General features: G+C 54.0%; 5 protein-coding genes across 5 annotated transcripts in view; 3 read left to right on the top strand and 2 right to left on the bottom strand.

Annotated features, from left to right (window-relative positions):
• The window catches only part of BBA_01010 (lovastatin nonaketide synthase), a gene marked incomplete at both ends in the record, with an annotated part of 7,240 nt that extends 4,263 nt beyond the window's left edge, over positions 1–2,977 (top strand). Inside the window, one exon of the mRNA XM_008596107.1 lies at positions 193–2,977. Coding sequence (XP_008594329.1) covers positions 193–2,977 — 2,785 coding nt within the window. The remainder of the gene's footprint in view (positions 1–192) is intronic.
• A 907-nt stretch (positions 2,978–3,884) lies between these two features.
• On the top strand, positions 3,885–5,603 carry BBA_01009 (amino acid permease; the record flags this gene model as incomplete). Its single annotated transcript, XM_008596106.1, has 1 exon — positions 3,885–5,603. One exon carries the CDS (start codon positions 3,885–3,887, stop codon positions 5,601–5,603), a length of 1,719 nt encoding a protein of 572 aa, XP_008594328.1.
• Positions 5,604–6,152: 549 nt separating this feature from the next.
• On the bottom strand, positions 6,153–9,860 carry BBA_01008 (uncharacterized protein; the record flags this gene model as incomplete). Its single annotated transcript, XM_008596105.1, has 1 exon — positions 6,153–9,860. The coding sequence occupies one exon, from the start codon at positions 9,858–9,860 to the stop codon at positions 6,153–6,155; it is 3,708 nt and encodes a 1,235-aa protein (XP_008594327.1).
• Positions 9,861–14,287: 4,427 nt separating this feature from the next.
• Positions 14,288–16,186, top strand: BBA_01007 (uncharacterized protein; the record flags this gene model as incomplete). Its single annotated transcript, XM_008596104.1, has 1 exon — positions 14,288–16,186. One exon carries the CDS (start codon positions 14,288–14,290, stop codon positions 16,184–16,186), a length of 1,899 nt encoding a protein of 632 aa, XP_008594326.1.
• Positions 16,187–16,922: 736 nt separating this feature from the next.
• On the bottom strand, positions 16,923–18,104 carry BBA_01006 (small nucleolar ribonucleoprotein complex component (Utp5); the record flags this gene model as incomplete). The annotated part of the gene is made up of 1 exon (XM_008596103.1): positions 16,923–18,104. One exon carries the CDS (start codon positions 18,102–18,104, stop codon positions 16,923–16,925), a length of 1,182 nt encoding a protein of 393 aa, XP_008594325.1.
• Positions 18,105–19,702: the final 1,598 nt, after the last annotated feature.

The raw sequence follows: 19,702 nt of genomic DNA, 5'->3' as shown, positions 1-19,702 counted from the left end.
CCACACCAATGGCCACACCAATGGCCACACCAATGGACACGCCGACGGACATGCTAACGGATATGCCAACGGACATGCTAACGGATATGCCAATGGCGACGCTAATGGGCACACCAATGGTCATACCAATGGGCACACCAATGGTCATACCAATGGACACATCAACGGCCACAGCAATGGACATACCCATAGCCACCCCTATCTCAACAGGGTCGACTTGAGCGAGACTCCAATCATCATCATCTGCGATGCCGGAGCAACGCCGCTGGCCTCGGCGCTGGCCGACCTTATCGAGCTCCAAACCGGCGGTCTGATGCCAAAGATTACCACTCTCGCTGATGTTGAGATTTCGTCTTCCACCAGGTACATCTGCCTGAACGAAGTCGAGGGTCCTGTTCTTCACAACATGGATGGCACTACTTTTGCCAAAATCCAGAAGCTTCTTTTGAACTGCTCATCCATGCTTTGGGTTGGCACTGGCGCGTACCACACTGCTACGACTCCCTTGAACAACCTTGCACAGGGTATGATGCGTACAATTCGCTCCGAGTCTAGCAAGATTGCCGGAACTCTTGATCTTCATCCCAACTCAACCCTTCAGCCTGTCGATCAGGCCCAGTTGGTCATCACTGCTATGAAGACGACTCTGGAGACTCATGAGGATGATGCCCCTGTCGACTTTGAGTTTGCTGAAAAGGATGGCAAGCTGTTTGTACCTCGCATCTACAATCAAAACGATGTCGACCTTGAGCTCTTCCGTGCCACTCAGCCATCCCGCCCCTACGCTCAGAACTTTTCTCAGCCTGGGCGCCGCCTGAAGCTGGCTGTTGGCACCTACGGTGCACTTGATTCTCTGTACTGGAAGGATGAAGAGGAGTACGTTCTCGGCGAAGAGGAGATTGAGATCAAGGTGGCTGCCACTGGCATGAACTTCAAGGATGTGGTCATTGCAATGGGCCAGCTGGCTAGCCCATACCTTGGAGTCGAGTGCGCTGGCACTGTCTCACGCATTGGCTCCAACGTCAGATCGCTCAGGGTCGGTGACCGTGTCTGCGCCATGACACACGGTGCTTATGGAACCTACGCTCGCTGCCCCGCGACTAGCGCAGGTCTCATCCCCGAAGGCATCTCTTTTGAGACGTCGGCCTCAATCCCAGTCGTTTACTGCACTGCTTACTATGGTCTTGTTGATCTGGCTCGCCTAGAGTCTGGTGAGAAGATTCTCATTCATGCTGCTTCTGGTGGTGTGGGCCAGGCTGCGATCCAGCTTGCCCAGATGATTGGCGCAGAGATCTTTGCCACAGTCGGAAGCCTGGACAAGAAGCAGCATCTTATCGAGGAGTACGGCATCGCCGACGATCATATCTTCTACAGCAGAGATAGCTCATTCGCCCCGGCGCTGCGCGATGCCACCGGTGGCAAAGGAGTGGACGTTGTCATCAATTCCCTTGCCGGCGATCTGCTGCGCGAGACTTGGTCTTGCCTCGCCCCCTTTGGCCGCTTCATTGAGATTGGAAAGCGAGATATCAACTCCAACACGAGACTGGAAATGGCCAAATTTGAGTGGAACTGCACCTTTAGCTCGGTGGATTTGACCAAGGTCGGTGACTTTAGACCCAAGATCATGGGCCGCATCTTCCGCAATGTCATGGAGCTCTTGGACAAGAAAACAATCAAGCCCATTGGCCCCATCACAACTGTTAGCATCAGCGAGGTTGAGTCTGCTCTGCGCAAACTTCAGAGTGGCAAGACGACTGGTAAGGTGGTGGTCAACCATGAGCTCGACGGACAAGTCAACGCTACCCACCCCGAGCCAAATACCCACTCGCTCAAGGCCGATGCCGCGTACATTATCATCGGTGGTACTGGTGGTCTCGGTCGATCCATGTCCAAGAGAATGGTGCAACGAGGCGCGAGAAACATTGTTCTGCTTTCCCGCAGTGGCAGCATGACGGCAGAGCTGGAGAGGCTGATTGCAGAGTGCGAGCCCCTTGGCGCCAAGATTCATGTCATGGCGTGCGATGTTGCAGATGAGGCCAAAGTCAATGAGCTCATTGCTCAGCTGCGCAGCTCACTGCCTCCTATTCTCGGTGTCATTCATGCTGCCATGGTGCTACGTGACACTCTGTTTGAGAACATGTCGTTTGAAGATTACGAGGCCGTTGTCCGCTCCAAGGTTTCGGGAGGCTGGAACTTCCACAAGGCTCTGATCAATGATCCTTTAGACTTGTTTATTGTTCTCTCGTCGGTGGCTGGCATTGTTGGAAACCGTGGGCAGGCCGCATACGCCGCTGCCAACACGTTCCTTGACGCATTGACTGCTCACCGTCGCCAGCTTGGCCTTGCTTCTACATGTCTCAACTTGACAGCCGTTGAAGGCGTCGGCTACTTGGCGGAGAACTCGGCCAAGCAGTCGGAAGTACTCAAGAACCTGTCAGGAAGCACCATGGGCGAGAGCGAAGTGCTTGCCCTGGTGGAGGCGGCGATTGATGGCAAAGTCGGTACCTTTAGCAATGACCAGGCGATTACTGGTCTTGACCTTGGCGACGCCAGCAACTTTCCTTATTACGCTGCCGATGCCAAATTCAAGCCCCTTCGCGATGCTGCAGTTGCCGCAAGCGCTGCCGCTGGAGGCGCGGACGGCGCGACCAACATTCCTATCGGCAAGAAGCTGGCAAAGCTCGCGACGGTTGACGAAGCTGTCGAGCTTGTTGGCACAGGCTTGCGCGAGAAGCTGGGTGCCATTCTGATGCTGCATCCCGATGTCATGGCGGCCAGACAGGCCACCACTACCATTACTGCGTTTGGGTTGGATTCGCTCAACGCCATTGAGCTGCGCAACTGGATTGGAAAGGAGTTGCAGGCGCACTTGCAGGTGCTGGAGCTGTTGACGAGCGGCACCATGGCGGATCTGGCTTCGCAGATTCTGCGCAAGACCAGGATTCAGGGTGTCTGGACCGAGGTGAAGACTGCATAGAGTGTGTTGTGCGTTCAAAAAGAAAAAAACTTGAAAAAAAAAAAAAAAGAACAACATTAGCATGACTTTTCACGGACAGGAGTTGAGATATTTTTTTTTCTTCACTTCATTTCTCATGTCTTTTATTAGTGAACACGGCGGCGCAACTTTTTACCGATTTTGACGTCTTAATGAACTTTAGAGTTATCTACGTCTCTCTTACGAGATTTAATAGAATTAATTGCATTACAATACTTTTTTCAGAATGTTTGGTCCTATTTTTGGTGCTGGTTAATTTTCAGCGTGCTATTCATAGGCATCAAGGTAGACTCGGGAGCGGCGGAGAGCGTCACAGACAAAAGATGTTGTATCTAATAAAATAAATAGCCTTTGCCATTGTACCAAATGATAAATCAGGTACAAGCGGGGATAATCAATTGGCCTAGCGGGCCTCTATTTATCATCTTAACGTGGCAAGTTATAGCTGTTGGGGCGGTGCACACTATTCAATTACGCCATCCCAACTCGGTATGGTGAGTTTTGCTTGTACCTCTTCGTTTCTTTTATCTGGTAGGCGGGACCCTTGATTTTTTTTTTTTTTCCCTTTCCCGCTAAAAACACCACCGATAGCGACGGCGAACCTCGACCCGAATTCTACAGAGACATAGATGCGGCTGAGACATTTGACAAAAGAAAGAGGATATTACGAGAGTGACTATTTTGCCAGCCATGCAACCTTGAAAATTGGGTCCCGGAGTTTTGAGTCTATCAAAAAAGGTGACTGGTCTGTTGTGCGCGCGTGCTCAGCTAAACATCTTTTTGCGCCACTCACCGACGTGCGCTCCGATCGCACCTTCTCTCTCTCCTCTCTCTCTATCTTTTCTTTTTTGCCAACGCCTCGTCTTCGGAACCCCGAAAAAACGAAGCAATGACTAGATCCTTTGCCGACGAGAAAAAGCCATCAGCCAGCGCTGCCACCAGCAGCCTCGGCCCTCTCCTCCCGTCCTCGTCCTCTACATCATCGCCTCTTCAACCCGATACTACCGTGTACGGCAGCTTCCCCCCTCCTCCTCCTCCCCTCTCTCCCTCCTCCTCTACTGGCGCGCAAAACATGCGTGCTCTCGACGCGGACCTCGTAACGGCGACGGAGCGGCGCGACCTCCAGCGCGGGCTCCGCGAGCGCCACCTGTCCATGCTCGGCATCGCGGGGGCCATTGGCACCGGCTTGTTTCTCGGTCTCGGCGGCGCCGTGCAGACGGGCGGTCCGCTCGGCGCGCTGCTCGGCTACGCGACCGTCGGGCTCGTCGTGTGCGCCGTGCAGTTTGCGCTCGGTGAGGTGTGCGCGCTGCTTCCCGTCACGGGCTCCTTTGTGCGCCACGCCGAGTTTCTGGTCGACCCGGCCTGGGGGTTCGCCGTCGGCTGGAACTTGGTCTACGGCAATTTGCTCTCGATTCCGTCCGAGATTACCGCCATTTGCGTGCTCTTTGAGTTTTGGACCGACGTCAACCCGTCCGTCTGGATCGTCACCTTTATCATTCTCACCGTTGCCGTCGGCATGTGCCTTGTCCGCGTCTTTGGCGAGGTCGAGTTCTTTTTCGCGCTGCTCAAGATCTTGCTTGTCGTCTTCCTCGTCATCCTCGGGCTCGTCATCGACCTCGGCGGCGTTCCGGGGACCCCCGCCATCTATTTCCGCTACTGGAGCAAGCCCGGCCCCCTCGTCGAGTACATTGCCTCGGGCAACTGGGGCAAGTTTCTCGGCTACTGGAGCGTCATGACCTCTGCCGTCTTCTCCTTTGCCGGCGTCGAGTCCATCGCCATGGCCGGCGCCGAGACGCGCAACCCGCGCAAGGCCATCCCCGCCGCCTGCAAGAACGTCTTTATTCGCATCGTGCTCTTCTACATGCTCGCCATCCTCATCGTCGGCATGCTCGTCGCCAGCGACGACCCGCGCCTCGACGGCGGCGACGGCTCCTCCGTCACCCAGAGCCCCTTTGTCATTGCCGCCCAGGCCGCCCACCTACCCGCCGTCCCCTCCGTCGTCAACGCCGTCCTCATCTCCTCGGCCTGGTCCTCGTCCAACCAGGCCCTGCTCTCGGGCACCCGCGTCCTCTACGCCCTCGCTCTGAAAAAGCAAGCCCCCGCCGTCTTCCTCCGCACCACCTCCTGGGGCGTCCCCTACGCCTGCGTCGCCCTCTTTTCCGTCTTCATGCTCCTCAGCTTCATGAGCCTCTCCAGCGGCGCCCTCACCGCATTTTACTGGCTCATTAGCCTCACCGCCGCCGGCGTCCTCGTCTCGTGGATCTCCATTCTCATCAACCACATCCGCCTGCGGCTGGCGCTGCGCGCGCAGGGCATCCCCGCCAACCGCCTACCCTGGCACAATGCCTGGACCCTCTACGCCTCGTGCTGGGCCCTCGGCATGTGCATCATCATCCTCTTGACGGCCGGCTTCAAGGTCTTTACAAAGGGAAATTGGAGCCCCGAGTCCTTTGTCTCGTCGTACCTCGACATACCGCTGGTGGCCGTGGCGTTTGTGACGTGGAAGCTGCTCAAGAAGACTAAAATGGTCAAGTTGACCGAGATTCCACTCCATGCCGCACTGGAGCAGGCGGAGCAAAAGGATGTTGACGACGAAGAGGATGCATAATCACAGCATATGAACCATTGAGGTTCCAAGGAGCATATTGCATCAAGCGCTGCATTTGAAGAATTTCTGTATACCAAGCCATGTAAACAGGCACCATCCAGCCACTTTATGATTGAGCATCTACGCCTACTAAACAAGTAAAAAATTATGAAAACGAAGCCCTGCTCGTCCATGACAGGAATATATTCATCCAACTATGTTATCCAAGAAAGGCTTTCTATACTAGCCCAAAGTGCCCACGGCTTTCGCTCTTGTATTAAATCTCGAAACTGAGAGTAATAATTGTATCGAAATGTGCGTATAAGCCGAAATAGCCAAACAAACAAATAAAAAAGCAGACGAATCAAAACGCTTCGCAATGCTAGCCTGTGTGAATGCTATTTGTTTCTTTTCTTGATTCCAAACACCGCTTTCCAAGCGCTCAAAACATGTATAGGTACAAAAAAAATAAAGGTAATCAAATGTTGCTTGTCTGAGTGGCGGTAGGTATCTAGCTTATGAGCAAGTAGCACACACAGAGCCGACGATGCATCAACCAGGCCGACCCCTTCAAGGAAAGACGCCCTGTCGCCAAACTTCGACTCGATCCATCGAGGCACCATTGTGTGGCATCTGCATCTGGTTGTTTGGCTGCATACCACCATACACGCCGTTGTTGTACATTTTCATAGCGCCAAATGCATGTGCGCTACTTGCGCCGTAGGGGTTCATATAGACACCTTGCTGGGGGCCATGGTTGAAGGCCATGTTGTTGGGTCGGTTCAGTTGACCCTGGTTCAGCATTTGAGCAGAGATGGGGCGCTGATTGCCAATGCGTCCCCCATTGCCGTTGTTGTACGCTCCATTTTGAAATGCTCGCTTTGGTGCAGCTCCTGGCACGGACAAAGTCGAAGGCATCTGAAGGCGCATAGCTGTCATCCTAGCCTCGTTTTCGCGCGCGATGCGTTCCTCTTCCTCTCGGCGCTGTATTTGTTCCTGGACTCTTAGGTCTGGGCTCTTTTTCGGGTGCATGCTGAGAACATTCGAGAGACTCAGGCGGCGGTCCTTGTTGTGTACCGCAGAGCCGGCGGCTGCGATGCCGTGTGCCATTTCCTGCTGACGAGCCGCTTTCTCAGCTTGCAAGCGACGCCGCCGCTGGCCAAGTGTCTCTTCCTCCTCAGGAGCCCCATTGACTCCCTTGGAATCCTTTCCATCGGCAGTGCCTTCCGACTTGCCCAGTTCCACAGGATCGAATTGACTCAGGAGCTCAGCAGAAAAGGCTGTGCTCACGGGTCTTGTGGGAGGCAACGAAAGCTCCTTTTCTTTCTCCACGTCGGATGCCAGGCGCTTTCTCCGGTCGGCTAGCGTCTCGCCCTCAACATCCTCTGGACTAATAAGTATGTTCAAAGAACTCATCGATTGTCGTGGGCGTGTATCTCCAAGACGAGCTGGCGCCATCAGCATACTTTGCGGTCGAGGTGTAGAAAAAGTATTGTCCCGCCCTTGCAAACGTGCACGACGTTTACTTAGGGGTTCGTTTTCCTCGATTTCCCTTTTTTCTATAAGGCCGATCGGGCGTTCGAGATCTGCCATGTTCTTTGCGCCTTGCTGCCTAGCTGCGATGATGGCCAGCGGAACATCTTCATCATCGGAGCCATTTTGTTCCAAATGTGCGTCGGGATCCTCCCAGAGCAAGTTGACACGCTTACTCTTGCGATCAATCCTCTGTGTCTCAGCAACGGCATCGAGCTCGAGCAGTGTAGCTTGCATGCCATACGCGTCCTGGACTTTGTTCTGGATGCGCTCCTTCTGCTGCTGCTTGCGAAGCTGCAGTTCCGCAAGCAACGTGGTAGGGGCTCCCAGATGGCCTTCAATTTCCTCTGCTCCCTCGTCTCCTTCAATCTGCTCTTCCCCGGTGTACCCCACGGTGCCTGTAGGCACCCGGGCAACATGATCGCTGTCGCTGTCGCCATTCAGGTGAGGTGCATCATTGTTCGGTCTAGGGCTTTCTTGGCTATTGCGACTGTGACTGCGCCTGCCGAGCAGCATCCACGAAGACCGTTTTTTGACAAGATGCTCGTTGGAAGGCGGCTCCAAGGATGGCGATGAAGTAGCCGACTTTTTCGTTGCCCCGTATACTTCGGGGCCAAGTTTTCCAGCATAGGGATGATCGGTGAAGGCGTCCACTGGAGCGCTGGCTCCGGCAGCCAAGATGTCGTCAAGGGCATTCATGGCAGAACCATCCTTGGCTTCAATGTCGGCCGTTATAGCAGGCGCATCAAAGAAAGCACTTGCGCGCAGCTGCGCAGGGATGGCCATCATGGACATTCGACTCTTGCGCTTGTCAACAGCCTTGGATTCGGAAATGCGTTTCGGGAGTCGAAGTGTTGAAGCAAGATTTTCAAAGCTCTCCTGAGCAGGCGCGGGTTGTTGAGCGGGTTCGGGAAATGGTTCATTGATTTTTTGCATGTCCTCAGTTGAAAGGGGGAGGAAGGATGGTCGACGTTCGTGGTGGCGCTCCTTGACAGGCCGAGGGTTCTCCGCAAGCTCGGTCTTGCCACCCAAGGCCGGCATAGCAGAAGCTCGGCGAGCAGCGTCACTATTGACAGGATTATGTGTGCTGTCCATCATGGCACTAAGTACTTTGGACTGCCTCGAGTTTCTTTGGTGAGCCTTCGGTTTATTGGACAGCTTTTGAGGAATGTTCAGAGTGGCTGGAACTCGGGCTGGATAATAGTTCATCTGAAGACCCGAGGCTGGATCGATATACGACTGGGGACGGATCAGACCAGCGGGTTGCGGAGGCGGTGGAAGCGAGTCTTCTCCGTACAAGAAAGCTGGAGCCCGGGAGAGAGTTTGTGGAATTTGCAGGGGAGGGAGATCAAAGACATGATCATCCAGTTCTTCAAGATGCTGATCAACGGCGACATAGCCCCCCTCAATGGGGGTGCGCTCTCGGTGATATTCCTCATGATGCATGTCGATTCCGTTGTCAGAACAGTGAACTCCATCAAAGTCGAAGAAAGCATGTTGAGCTTGGTGATAAGTGTCGTGGGAATGGGAGGAGCCGGGGCGATTACCCCGGTCGGGGATTGTGGACGCATCTCGACTAGGATCTGGCGAGTAGTTGAAGATGGGCTTTTGCGTAGCGCCGTTGTGCATCATCTGGTGGAAAGCATCGGTGCTAGGCTTCTTGTGCTCGCTCTCTTGTTCGTGGGCGGGTGATTGGTGAATGATGGGCTCGAATTCGAGCGGCGGCGCCATGTCAGCCTCGTCCAAGACTGTTTGGGTGAGCGAAATAGGCTCGGATTCAGAAATGTCAGCCAACGAGAGCTTCGCCGAGCGTACACTACGGACAGAGCTATTGCCGGGGCCGTGGCGAGACAAGACAGTAGAAGCCTCAGACTCGGGCGAGGTAGCCGTCAGTGAGCCAGGAATCAAGCGACCACTTGCAGAGGCACTGGGAGACTTGACAAATGCAGCCGGTGAGTAGCCACCCTGGCGTGCGGCGATGTTAGTCGATACAATGGAGGATGAGCTCGAGAGATGCCTTTTGAGCTGACTTGCAGGTGCCGGGCCGACGTCGTCTCCGGGCCTGACACTGGCAGCGAGAATTGATGATCGTCGAGAGTCGCTTCGTTTGAGTTCGCCGTGGAGGTCTCGAATCGCATCGTCGATGGAACTCGTCATTGAAAGTTGTTGGGCAGTTATTTCGAGCTGCGCAACGCTGCTAGCGGTACCAGGCCGGCTGGTCACATCGGCAGGCGCTACTCTATTGATAGGTTTAGGATGGACCATCCTGGTATTGGCGAGAACGGTGCCTGTGTGGAGGGGTTGTGTCTCGCCGAAAGGAACCAGAGGCGAAGGGACATCGTCGTTTCTGGGTTGAGTATTGGTGGCAGCAGCAGCACGGAGTGCCTCGCTGATGGAGTCGGTTCGCTTTCGCATACATGCCGAGGCGGAGATTTGGGATCGAGTAGGGCTAGCTCCGGATTGTCGGATTGGCGATGTTGATTTGGTGAGCCTATCATGTCGCCTTGGTGATGCGGGTGTGGATTCTGGCGTAAGAGTCTGAGGCATGCTCATGGGAGCACCCTTTGGGGCAGGATGAACAAAGAGCCCTAGGGGTGTGCATACCCTGTTGGCAATGGGACTGACAGTCTTTGACTCTAGGTGCGGGGATTGAGGGTGTTGCGCGGGCGAAGCAGTAGGCGTAGCCGCGCCTGTTGTTGTGTCGCCGGGAGCGCTCGGGAGATGAGGTTGCGACGTGTCGGCCATGATGGGCAAGAGATGACCGTCGGCGACCACTGCGAAGACGCAAGCGCAGCAAGGCAATCGGGCATGTATATGCTTCTAGCCGGGAAGCTGTCGGGGGCTCAGGGCAGGCGCGGGGCTAAAAGAGTGATTGCAAGTAAAAGCAGCAACAGTGTTGCCGGGGCGGGTCTCAAAATGGTGGCGGAAGCGCCGAGACATTCACGATTCGAGGTGGCAGCGGAGGTGAAAGGCGTGGGATGTCTCAAAGAAAGAAAGTCGGGTCAGGACCGTGCAGATGGCCGTTTTGCGAACGAGGCTGAGGGAACCGCAGGTTATCGCCGGAGGTAGAGATATTATAGTTAGGTACCTAGGTAGGCTCGGACAGTGGTGAGCAAAGCAAGCGAAAGATGGTCTTGGATAAGGCCAAGTCGGGACGGCAGCGGCAAAGCTATGGAGGAGAAATGGCGAGCGCAGAATCAAGCAAAAGTCGGGGGGAAGCAGGGTTAAAAAGCGATGAGGAAACGCTGTGGCCAGAGTTTGGTTCGACGGAAAGCTCGTGTGTTGTGAAGTTGGGAGCGTTGTGTGGTTGCAGCAGACGCTATACTATTTCGGGAAGCGAAATGGGTGATGGCCAGTTGGGCACGTCGAGGTAAACAGTAGAGCCAGTGGGTGATGCGAAGGATGGGCGCGTCGCAACCAAAGTAATCTCATGTGTGAGCAAGAAAAAAAAAGGATGGTGTTGAGAGCGGTGACAATGACAGTTGGGCAACAGAAACAAGAGGAAAAGAAAAGCTGCCAGGATTGGTTGCCAAATTTGGGCTTCCCGGGTTGGCTGGGGGGCTGGCCAGGCTGGGGCTCGGGCCATGCTGGGACTTGGGAGGGACTTTTTAGTGGCGACGGACAATGCCATTGGCCAAGGTGCACTGTTGCAGGCTTGTTAGCATTTCTAAACTTGGCCACAGGTAAGCACCGGGTGCAAAGTTTGATATTACTGATATTCGACGGGAGGCCTATCTTTCCTTTTTCCCTTTGTCCCTATCTTTTTCCTCCAGTCTCAACTCAAGGACAAGCTGCTCCCATCAACGTCGTTCGCCTTACTGGGACAGCACGGTGGGGGAAAGTCCGAGTCGCGACCCTTTTCAGGCCCTGGCAGGCTGGCAGGCGTTTCCTTGTGAGTTTTCCCCTGGACACGGGACATATTGACTAGGTAGCAATTGGCAATTGATAAACTGGCAAGTACCAGCTCGGGCAATGGATTGGCTCGCAGTGGGCTGCAGATTACGAGGTCTTTCCCGCTGGCAGGTTGGCAGCACCCACCTTGCTACAGCAGCCACACAGCGCTCGCTGCATTGTCTGATTGTAAGCCACGTAAGAAGTATGATCTCTGGCAGGCAATCAGTGGCAGGCAGGGCAGGCAAGCAGCAAAGCAGCAAAGCAGCTACCTACCTAGCAAGCAAGCAAGCATTAGGAGGCAGGCAAACACGCAGGCAGGCAACAAAGCAGTTGGCAGACTTTCAGTAAATTATAATACTTGTCATCATAATTTCGACTTGCCCAGCTGCTCCGGCTACCTACCTACTTATCCATCTTCTTCTCCATAGTAAATAAGCCTGTCCCGAGCCCCAGACGGGCTAGGCTCCCCCCCCCCAAACAAACAAACCACTCTTCTGCGCCTCCTCGATCCATGACCCGTCATCGATATGCATCAAACACCCGGCCGTTCTTCTGCCACATCGACTACTTACAGGTACTGACTAGTTACGACCCGTTGTACCGCACCATCAACCATGCCTCAAGTGGCTCTGGATTTTGGCACCACTCCCGCCGCAGACATATGCGCCCCTACTACGGAGTAGTACCTATTAGTTCCAGTACGAGGCGGGGGCCTGTTATCAAGGTTCATTGGCGAGCTACAATTGTCTTGAAAGAAAAAAAGTCTGTCCCGTATCCGAGGCCCACACTGCGTGCGTATTGGGCCATCTGTCTCTCTAAATATTGCTCTGCCTACCTTACAGATTACAGGCTAAGTAATACCATGTTGTGGCCTGTCTTTTCTCCTAATTTTCATGCAAAGACGCCATCAATAATCATTGCCCCCCCCCCAATCAACTCCATCGCTACCTTGTTGTTAATGATGTTAATGATAGCGCCCTGAGCATTACAGGTCACGGCATCATCAGTCACACTGTTGCCTGCCGCGCAAACACAGCAGCTCTCCACCACACTGTTCGCCCTTTCTGAACCCTTTCACCAGCCTGACTCAAGACAGTCAGTGCAGACGTCAGAAATCAACACGCCCTACGGCCCCTTTATTATCCTGCCCGGCAAATCGCAACTCTTGTCATCGTCGCCTTCTTTTGATGAGCGCCACTCGGCTCCTACTGCCGACTTTTGCTTCAGCTCATACTGTCATGCCCGCATTCCCCAGCACCGCATCGGGAACAACACCAAGTCCTACGTGCCACCGCCTTGAAACGCCACATGAGCCCGAGACCTTGCAGGAATCAATGCACTGTCTGTCCGTACCTTGCAGCAGCTTGTCCTGACTCTCGCTTCCTGTGTGCCGCTTTAACTAACTTGTCGTGGCTTGAAACCGTCATTCATGCCGCCTGCGTTCATAAATGACGCCCCCCGGTTGATATCGAATCATTTCCTTATAAAACTATAACACGGCAACTATACACGAATAAGCTCACATCATTAATGTAGTATTGAATGTGGCCTCATCGCTGTACCTGCATAATTACATGCTACGATTCTGCCATCTCAACTCCCGACAATCTCAGTATTTACCGGAGTCCCACGCCTGCAAGAAGCAATATTCATCTGCAAGATTTCTGCCAGCGCACCGTGGCTGCAATCTTGCCACTATTCCACGCTGTCAAGTAACCCCACACAATGCATCATCAACAGGCCATTGCTGTGCCGGCATAGCAACCCTCACACATTTCACATCACAAGCTTCCAGAGAAAAGCCTGAACAAACACTACATAATATAAGACGCCTCTTTCTAATTTTCCTAGTACTCAAGGGCGATTTTCCCCACCAACTACACTTCTAGCCTGCTCCTTATCTCGTGCAACGTCCTGTCCGACACCGTTCATTAAACACAGCGTCTGAGAGAGCACAAAGAGCTCGGCCGTATTACAGGTCATTCGAGCAGACCACTAACGATATTTTCCGGTCAAACACAATCATCCTCCTATGGCACCAAGTGGGCAATCATGTGATGCGTCTTCATAACATCACAGTCCTAGAGGCAAATAGCTGCAATTTCTCATTGGATCGCAGCCTGCGGAAGCCTGAATAATACAGAAATGTCGAGAAAGGGACAATTTATTACTCGATTCTGACTTGGATACTTTCCCATCGCTCTAGCGCCGTCATCCCCCTTGTTCCGCAAATTGCATTGATTTTGACTGGCCGAAACAAAGTATTGGGTTCGCGCTAGTGCCGCGTGGGCTGGCCATCTCGCGCTCAGCAAGGCACAAGGCTGCTACGCGCAAGAAAAGCAGGAGAAGAAGCACAAAGTCAAAAGGAAAACAGGGGCTTCAGAATCCTATTACAGCTAGTCAGGCACAGTCGCCATGAGCGCGTAAAGAGTTTGGTTGTACTGAACGCATGGCTTCCCTTTGGCTACGGCCGGCTTCTGCGTCGGCCCGACACTACCACCGTACTTGCATGCAGATAGTATTGTTGGTTACGAGATTCCAAACCATGAGTACCAGCAGATATTGTAGGCTGAAAGCGCAAATGCAGAGAAAGATGAAGAGACGCTGCTTCGCCTCGGCTTTAGTCTTGGGTTTTGGACTTTTGCTGCTCTCATTCATTCAATGCCTTCCTCGCTAGCGGATTTGTGCTGAGGATGACGCTAGCAATTTGTGACCGAGGCCGGCGAAGAGAAGCCAAGTAGCGCCACAGTGTGGGTTGAAGCCTCGGACTGTCCAGATGCCTCCGAATCAGCAGACACTTGCACAGTCATTGCTCGCTCATAACAATTTTGCGCACTGTATCCGGACTTACCGCCAAACCCCCACCACCCTCGAAGCACATTTGCGCGCCCCGCCATCTCCTTGATTGGCAGGTCTGTCCAAAGTCAAGGATAGGCAGGCCATTGCCATTACACAGGCTATCCATCGCTGCCTGCATACACACATCGGACGTGTCTCGCATCACCCGTCACCGCCATCTACCAGTTTCTGTGCCACTGCCTTGCGGTCCCTATCTTGTTCCCCGCACCCTGCAGCTGGCGGCAACTAGTAGCACACGACCATTGAGCCTCTGGCATCCCCTCTGTCTTGCGATTCGAACCTTGCCAGAGTCGGCACGGGCAATGCTACAGTACTGACTTAGCGTCCTTGACGGCTATAGCACCGGGCACTCGCTCAAGAATACTCGATACCTGTTGGACCTTGATCCGTCGTTTGCACGACAAGAGACTGCAGCAGCAATGAATTCCGACCCGCCACGTAGGCGCTTCGTGCCCGAGCCGATTGAGACGACCTACAATTCCCATCACGCCTCCCATTTGCCACCCGGCCGCGTTCACATCGGTCCCAACCCAGAGCTTACTCCGGAGCCATCACCGCGCTCTCGTTCCCCGGCGTCGGCATGTCCTCGCATTAGACGCCGTTTTGCCCCCCAGCTCATTGAATCCTCGAGAAGGAGTCACCGCGTGGGAGATCACGGTCCGGCAACACGTCCTGCCGACAAGACTGACATCACACCATATACCAATCACATCTATACTGCAAAGGCCAGGTCAAAGAAGCGGCATGACGGTGCGGTAGTTGAGGACGAGGGTCTGCGGCAGAAGCAGCCATCCCGAAGAGAGACAGAGGAGGAAGAGGTCAAGGAGTATTTACTCGAACTCGCAGCAAAAGAGGTAGAGAGGCAAATCCAGGAAGATGCTTTGGCTGCCTTCCCCAACAGTCGCGCTCGTGAGGGTGGTGTCGCCCATTTCTATTTTCGGGATGGCTCGAGCAGCGAGGACTCTGCGGCCGTGAGCCCAGCCGAAGACGAACGTGGCAGGCGTCGGTTGCGAAGAAAGACATCGAGCCTTGATCTAAACTGGTGGCAGAGGCACATGCAAGAGCATGCGGAAAAGTTGGCCCATGACAGGGAAGATGCTGAGAAGGCGGACAAAGTGTTTGAGGACGTGGACATGACATCTGATTCAGAACTGGACAAGATGGATCTGACAGTACCACCCGACGCAATGTGGACCACAAGTCGGCGTGCATCGCTGGGCGACAGACGAGATTCTGCAAGTCAACAAGCCGAGGCAAGGAATTGGGCAGCCGCTAAAGAAGACGAAGCCCTACATGTGTTGCGGGGCTCCGCCCTCCAATCTACAAACGCCAACAGATCTCAACCTCGTGCACAACAACACCTCCCATCACCACATTTACAAAAGCAGCCGCCGCAGCAGCAGCAGCAACCGGCAAATGAATTTGGTGTTAGAAATCACCACGATCCCTTCGTCCGCCCCTTTGCTGCCATCGGCATACGGCCCGACGTTGCGCAGCTACAGCGCATCCGCAAGTTTGTGTCGCCGCCAATGCTGGGAAAGGAGCTCAATTTTCGCAAGTGTCCTTCGCCCAAGCAAACAAAGCTCGAGACGGACCACTCATTTGTCCTGTCACAAAATGCAAAACAGAATCGGGACTTGTCGGGCAACGGTGGCCTGTGGAGGGGCTATTGCTGCAGGTCGGAATCGACCGGCGGTTACTTGGTTCCGGCGGAGCTGCACCCGCCAGCCATGATGGCGACACCCCGAACACCAGGCACCCCCAAAGAATTGTTCTCGCACGAAGCCGACTGTATTCTTGCGGTGAGCGACGAGCCGGCATCTCTGTGGGACGTTGCGGCTGCGGACTCCGCCGGCAGCCCGCCCGGCGCATGCCCGGGTACGGCCGAGCACCGGCTCCGCAGTGGCGCGCCCAAGGGCCTGCACATGCTTCACGGCCTCGATGAGCGCCTGCAGCAGGAAAAGGTGCGCGCCGAGCTCGACGATAAGATTGCGCTCGAATTCAGCGACGAGTTTGTTACGCAAGTTTACAACTACCTCTCGCTAGGCTATCCGGCCATGGCGCGCTCTTTTGACGAGGAGCTTTCCCGGATTAGCCGCATCGGTGTCGAGGAGCTGTGCCGTGACGACGACAAACAGCTCGCCAAGGGCCACATGCTCGAGATGAATCTCGACGACACTCCCGAGGAGGCGCGCTGCCCGCGCTGGAAAGCGCTGCGCGTGTACATTGTCGAGTGGGCGCGGCAGCACCCGGACCTTGACAACCTCAACCCTCTCGCGTGGGGCGTGCACGAACGACGAGGCAGCTGGGCCATATAACAAATGTGCTCGTAAAGAAAGACACAAGCAAGGGCAGAATGCTTTTTTCTCTTGTTCTTGCCTCATCTCTTGTCTATTCTATGTTGCGGCCTCACCTCACATCCGATTATAGATCACTACGGTCTTCCATCAGCTTCATCAGCTTCATCATCTTCATCAGCGAATCTTTCCAATCTACTACACGGGCTAGCGTAGACCCTTGCCAGGCTTCCAGAACGTTTAGAATTATCCCCTTTTTAGAAATTAGGCGTCGTTTGATATTCTTTGTTTTTTACAGCGCGCATTATACATTTTCCATATTTATTTTCCATAATGGCTTCTATTCCTTACTTTGAATCTAAATGACAGGATGTGGTACGCAAATTGAAAAAAGCCTTGTAGGATGGAATCAAATGTATTCTTTTTCTACCCAACGCCAGTAAATGTGTGGGAAAATGAGTGCCAGCATACCAGAAAAAGAAAGGTATGGCCGACATAACTCGCACTTGCTCTCCGATAGTTACAATAAGAACGGATGCTGTGTCCATACATACATACAAAAAGAACAACACAGAGGACACTTTTCTCTCCTTGCCGTCTTACAGAAGCCAGCCCCCCAGAGTTTCCGTCTTCACTTTCGTCTAAATTCATGATTCACTTGCCCTGCTTTCCAATCAAATCTTGATGCCGTTTTTGCACCCATCTTAGAGTTTTATTTTCTCATGACTCTCTTTGCTCTTTCGGGGTTTTTTTTCCTTCACTTGCGCTTCGTAAAGAAGCCAGCAACTTTTTGTAGCTTGGAAGGCGGAGCGGGTTCCGCATCGCTCTCCTCGTCCTCGCCCATGGACTCGTCGACGTCGTCGTGATCCACCTCGTCCTCGTCCAGCGACTCCTCCGCGCGGTCCTCATCGTCCTCGTCTTCGGCGTCGGAATCATCATCGTCACCGTCTGAGTCGGGGATGACGCCGTTGGCCATGTGCGCGTCCTCGTCGACGTCCGCCGCCCCGTTGGCCAATTTGCTATCCTGCGTCTCGCCCTCGACCCAGATAACATTGTCGTCGACCTCGTCCTCATTGTCGCTGTCGCCGTGCTTGCCCGACGACGCGCCGCGCTTCATCTTGCGGCGGAGCTCCATCTGGCCCTCGAGCAGGTCGAGCTTGCCCTTGAGCGCGAGCAGACTACCGAGGCCCTTGGCGCGCTCGGAGAGCACCTTTTGCAGGCCGTTGAGGTTCTGCAGCACCTTGGGCTGCGACGACAGCGCGCCGCCGTGGGCGATGAGCGTCCACTTAACCCATATCATCAAGTTGCCAGCCCGGCCTGGCCGACGGTACAGGCGTGCGGCCAGCTTATTTAGTAGGGTGCCGGCGAGGCTGCTATCGATGCGCTCTATCGTGTTTCGGATGGTGATCAGGTCGGTCGTGTGCAGGCACGATTCGAGCAGCTCCGTGTCGTCGGTCTTGAGCGCTTGAGTGAGGACGGTGGTGAGGGATTGGAGGGAGGGCGGCGCAATGACGGTGCGTGTGGGCTGCACAGAAGTGCTGGTTACGGCTTGTTGGAGCAGGCTGGACACGTCAATGGTCTCGTTGCCGCGCAGAAGCTCGCCAAACGTGGGGGAGCCCCCTTCGGCATCTGATCCGGCGTCGTTGCTGTCGTCAGCGCTAGTTGTGGCGATAGACTTGATCTTGTTGTCTTCGAAAGCCTGGGCCTCCTCTTTGGTACCATTTACTTGCACTGGAGGAGCTTCCTCGTCCGAGGTGTACTCGCTCTCCGCGTCGGAAGAAATCTCTATCGTCTCGGCTTTTGAGCCGTGCAGAGCATCTGTGCCAGAGACCGAAGTGTGTTGCTCATTAATTGTGTTCTTGGAGGGGATATTGACGCTCTTTTTGGCGACTGGTGCTGCCAGCTTTGCTGGAGCTTTGCGTTTGGTCGACATGGGCATGAGGCAAGAGGCGGAAGCAGAGTCGCAGGCCGCTACAAATATTGAAACAAAGGAAGGAGCCCGACAATTCGCATAAGTATAGAGAATATCTGATCCTAGGAATGTCGAGTAGTAAGGAATCTGGTCAGAAGGGCGATTTGCAGGCCGCGATGTTGAGTCGTTCGCGGTTGGGAAATTTTCCTAAGTCGTTTTACTGAACTTTTTTTTGGCGGGCCGGCCAAAGATGCGGCCAGAGCGTCGAGAGAGCCAAAAATTGACGTTACCTAAGCAGCTGGCTTATCTTATCAGAGTGTCTCCACACTTGAATGGAAAGTGGATGAGGTCACGTGACTAAGTGCCTTTTATGTGACAAGGCCAAAAAAGGCACTAATAAAGCAGCCATGCACAACAAGGACACCTGTGTAATCGAAATAGTTCATCGCTGTAGTTTTCAGCTGCTTTTTCTGAATCTCTTTCAGTCAGAATGGCTGCCCAGCGCCATGTTTACCGAGGCTGTTTGCAGTCAGAAAGTCCGTTTTCGTCGGTGTCACTTGATGTGGCGCCTAGCTGTTTGCGCCACAGGTAATGATCCATAAGGGTGGCGTGCGGTAATTTCAGGCACCCCTTGTCAAGACCCCGTTATAATGATATGGCCATGTTCAAGTGGCTAGGACGAGCAAGCTCTGGGAAGCAGACGCGATCCACAATGCGACGCGGTCACGGTCTACCACCGATAGCCAGCACTTATCTGCGGCCCGTCCTGCGTTTCCCGTTTTTTTTTTTTTGCGTCTGAGGGTAAGCAATTGGTATGTTGTTGATGCCCGTACCCTTTGCGGTCGGTTTGTCGAATTTGGGCACGCGACGGGGCAAGATACGGCAGTGAATGGAGGCAACATGAGGGCCGACATGGTTAGTTAGTGGTGAATTGCGGGCGCGAAACTCTTACATATAAACATGCGATTGTAGGCATGTCGCACAATGACGGCATAAATCTCGTGGGTTTGGGGTTTCAGCACCAACGATCATTTCTGTGTCGCCATACGGATACTCGAGGTGGACATCGTCTGGCTACGGGATCCGAGCTCCTGCGGGCTGTGTTGTGACGGAATTTTGAGGAGCAATCGACAAACGCCAGGAGGTGGCGGAGGCGGTGGCACGTACGTAGAGTGCTGCTGCCAGTCGGGGTAGCTGCAGCTGTACTGTGGTAATGCCGTCGTTGTCTCTTTCGGGCTCAAGAGAGTATACCAACGGCAAAAAGTGATTGATGTGTTGTGTGATAAGAAGCTTGGTGGATGACGCGAAATGTAGCAAGAGTATTATGACTGGAGTGATCGGAGTAACTCCAGGATGGCCCATGAAAGAGGAGCAGTTGCATCATTAAATAAATTAGAACTAAGGTAGTTAGTGATTCTGCGCGCCATCAGAACCTAATTGGAGCGCAATGAGAGCTCCCCAGCCACACGGTTGGCACCTGGCACAGGCGGGCTGATGAAGCACGCCCCCAAAGTGGATACTGTTACAGTTCAGCCAATAGAAGCTGAGAATGACCGCATTAGGTCAGCTCTTTCAGCCACAGCTAGCCTGTTTGGGCTACTCGGCCAAGTAAATTTCTTCCATTT

The sequence above is a fragment of the Beauveria bassiana genome (genome assembly GCF_000280675.1).
Source record: "Beauveria bassiana ARSEF 2860 unplaced genomic scaffold BBA_S00002, whole genome shotgun sequence".
NCBI lineage: Eukaryota > Fungi > Ascomycota > Sordariomycetes > Hypocreales > Cordycipitaceae > Beauveria > Beauveria bassiana.
Note: the sequence above shows the minus strand (reverse complement) of the source record. Positions and strands in the feature narration are given on the sequence as shown.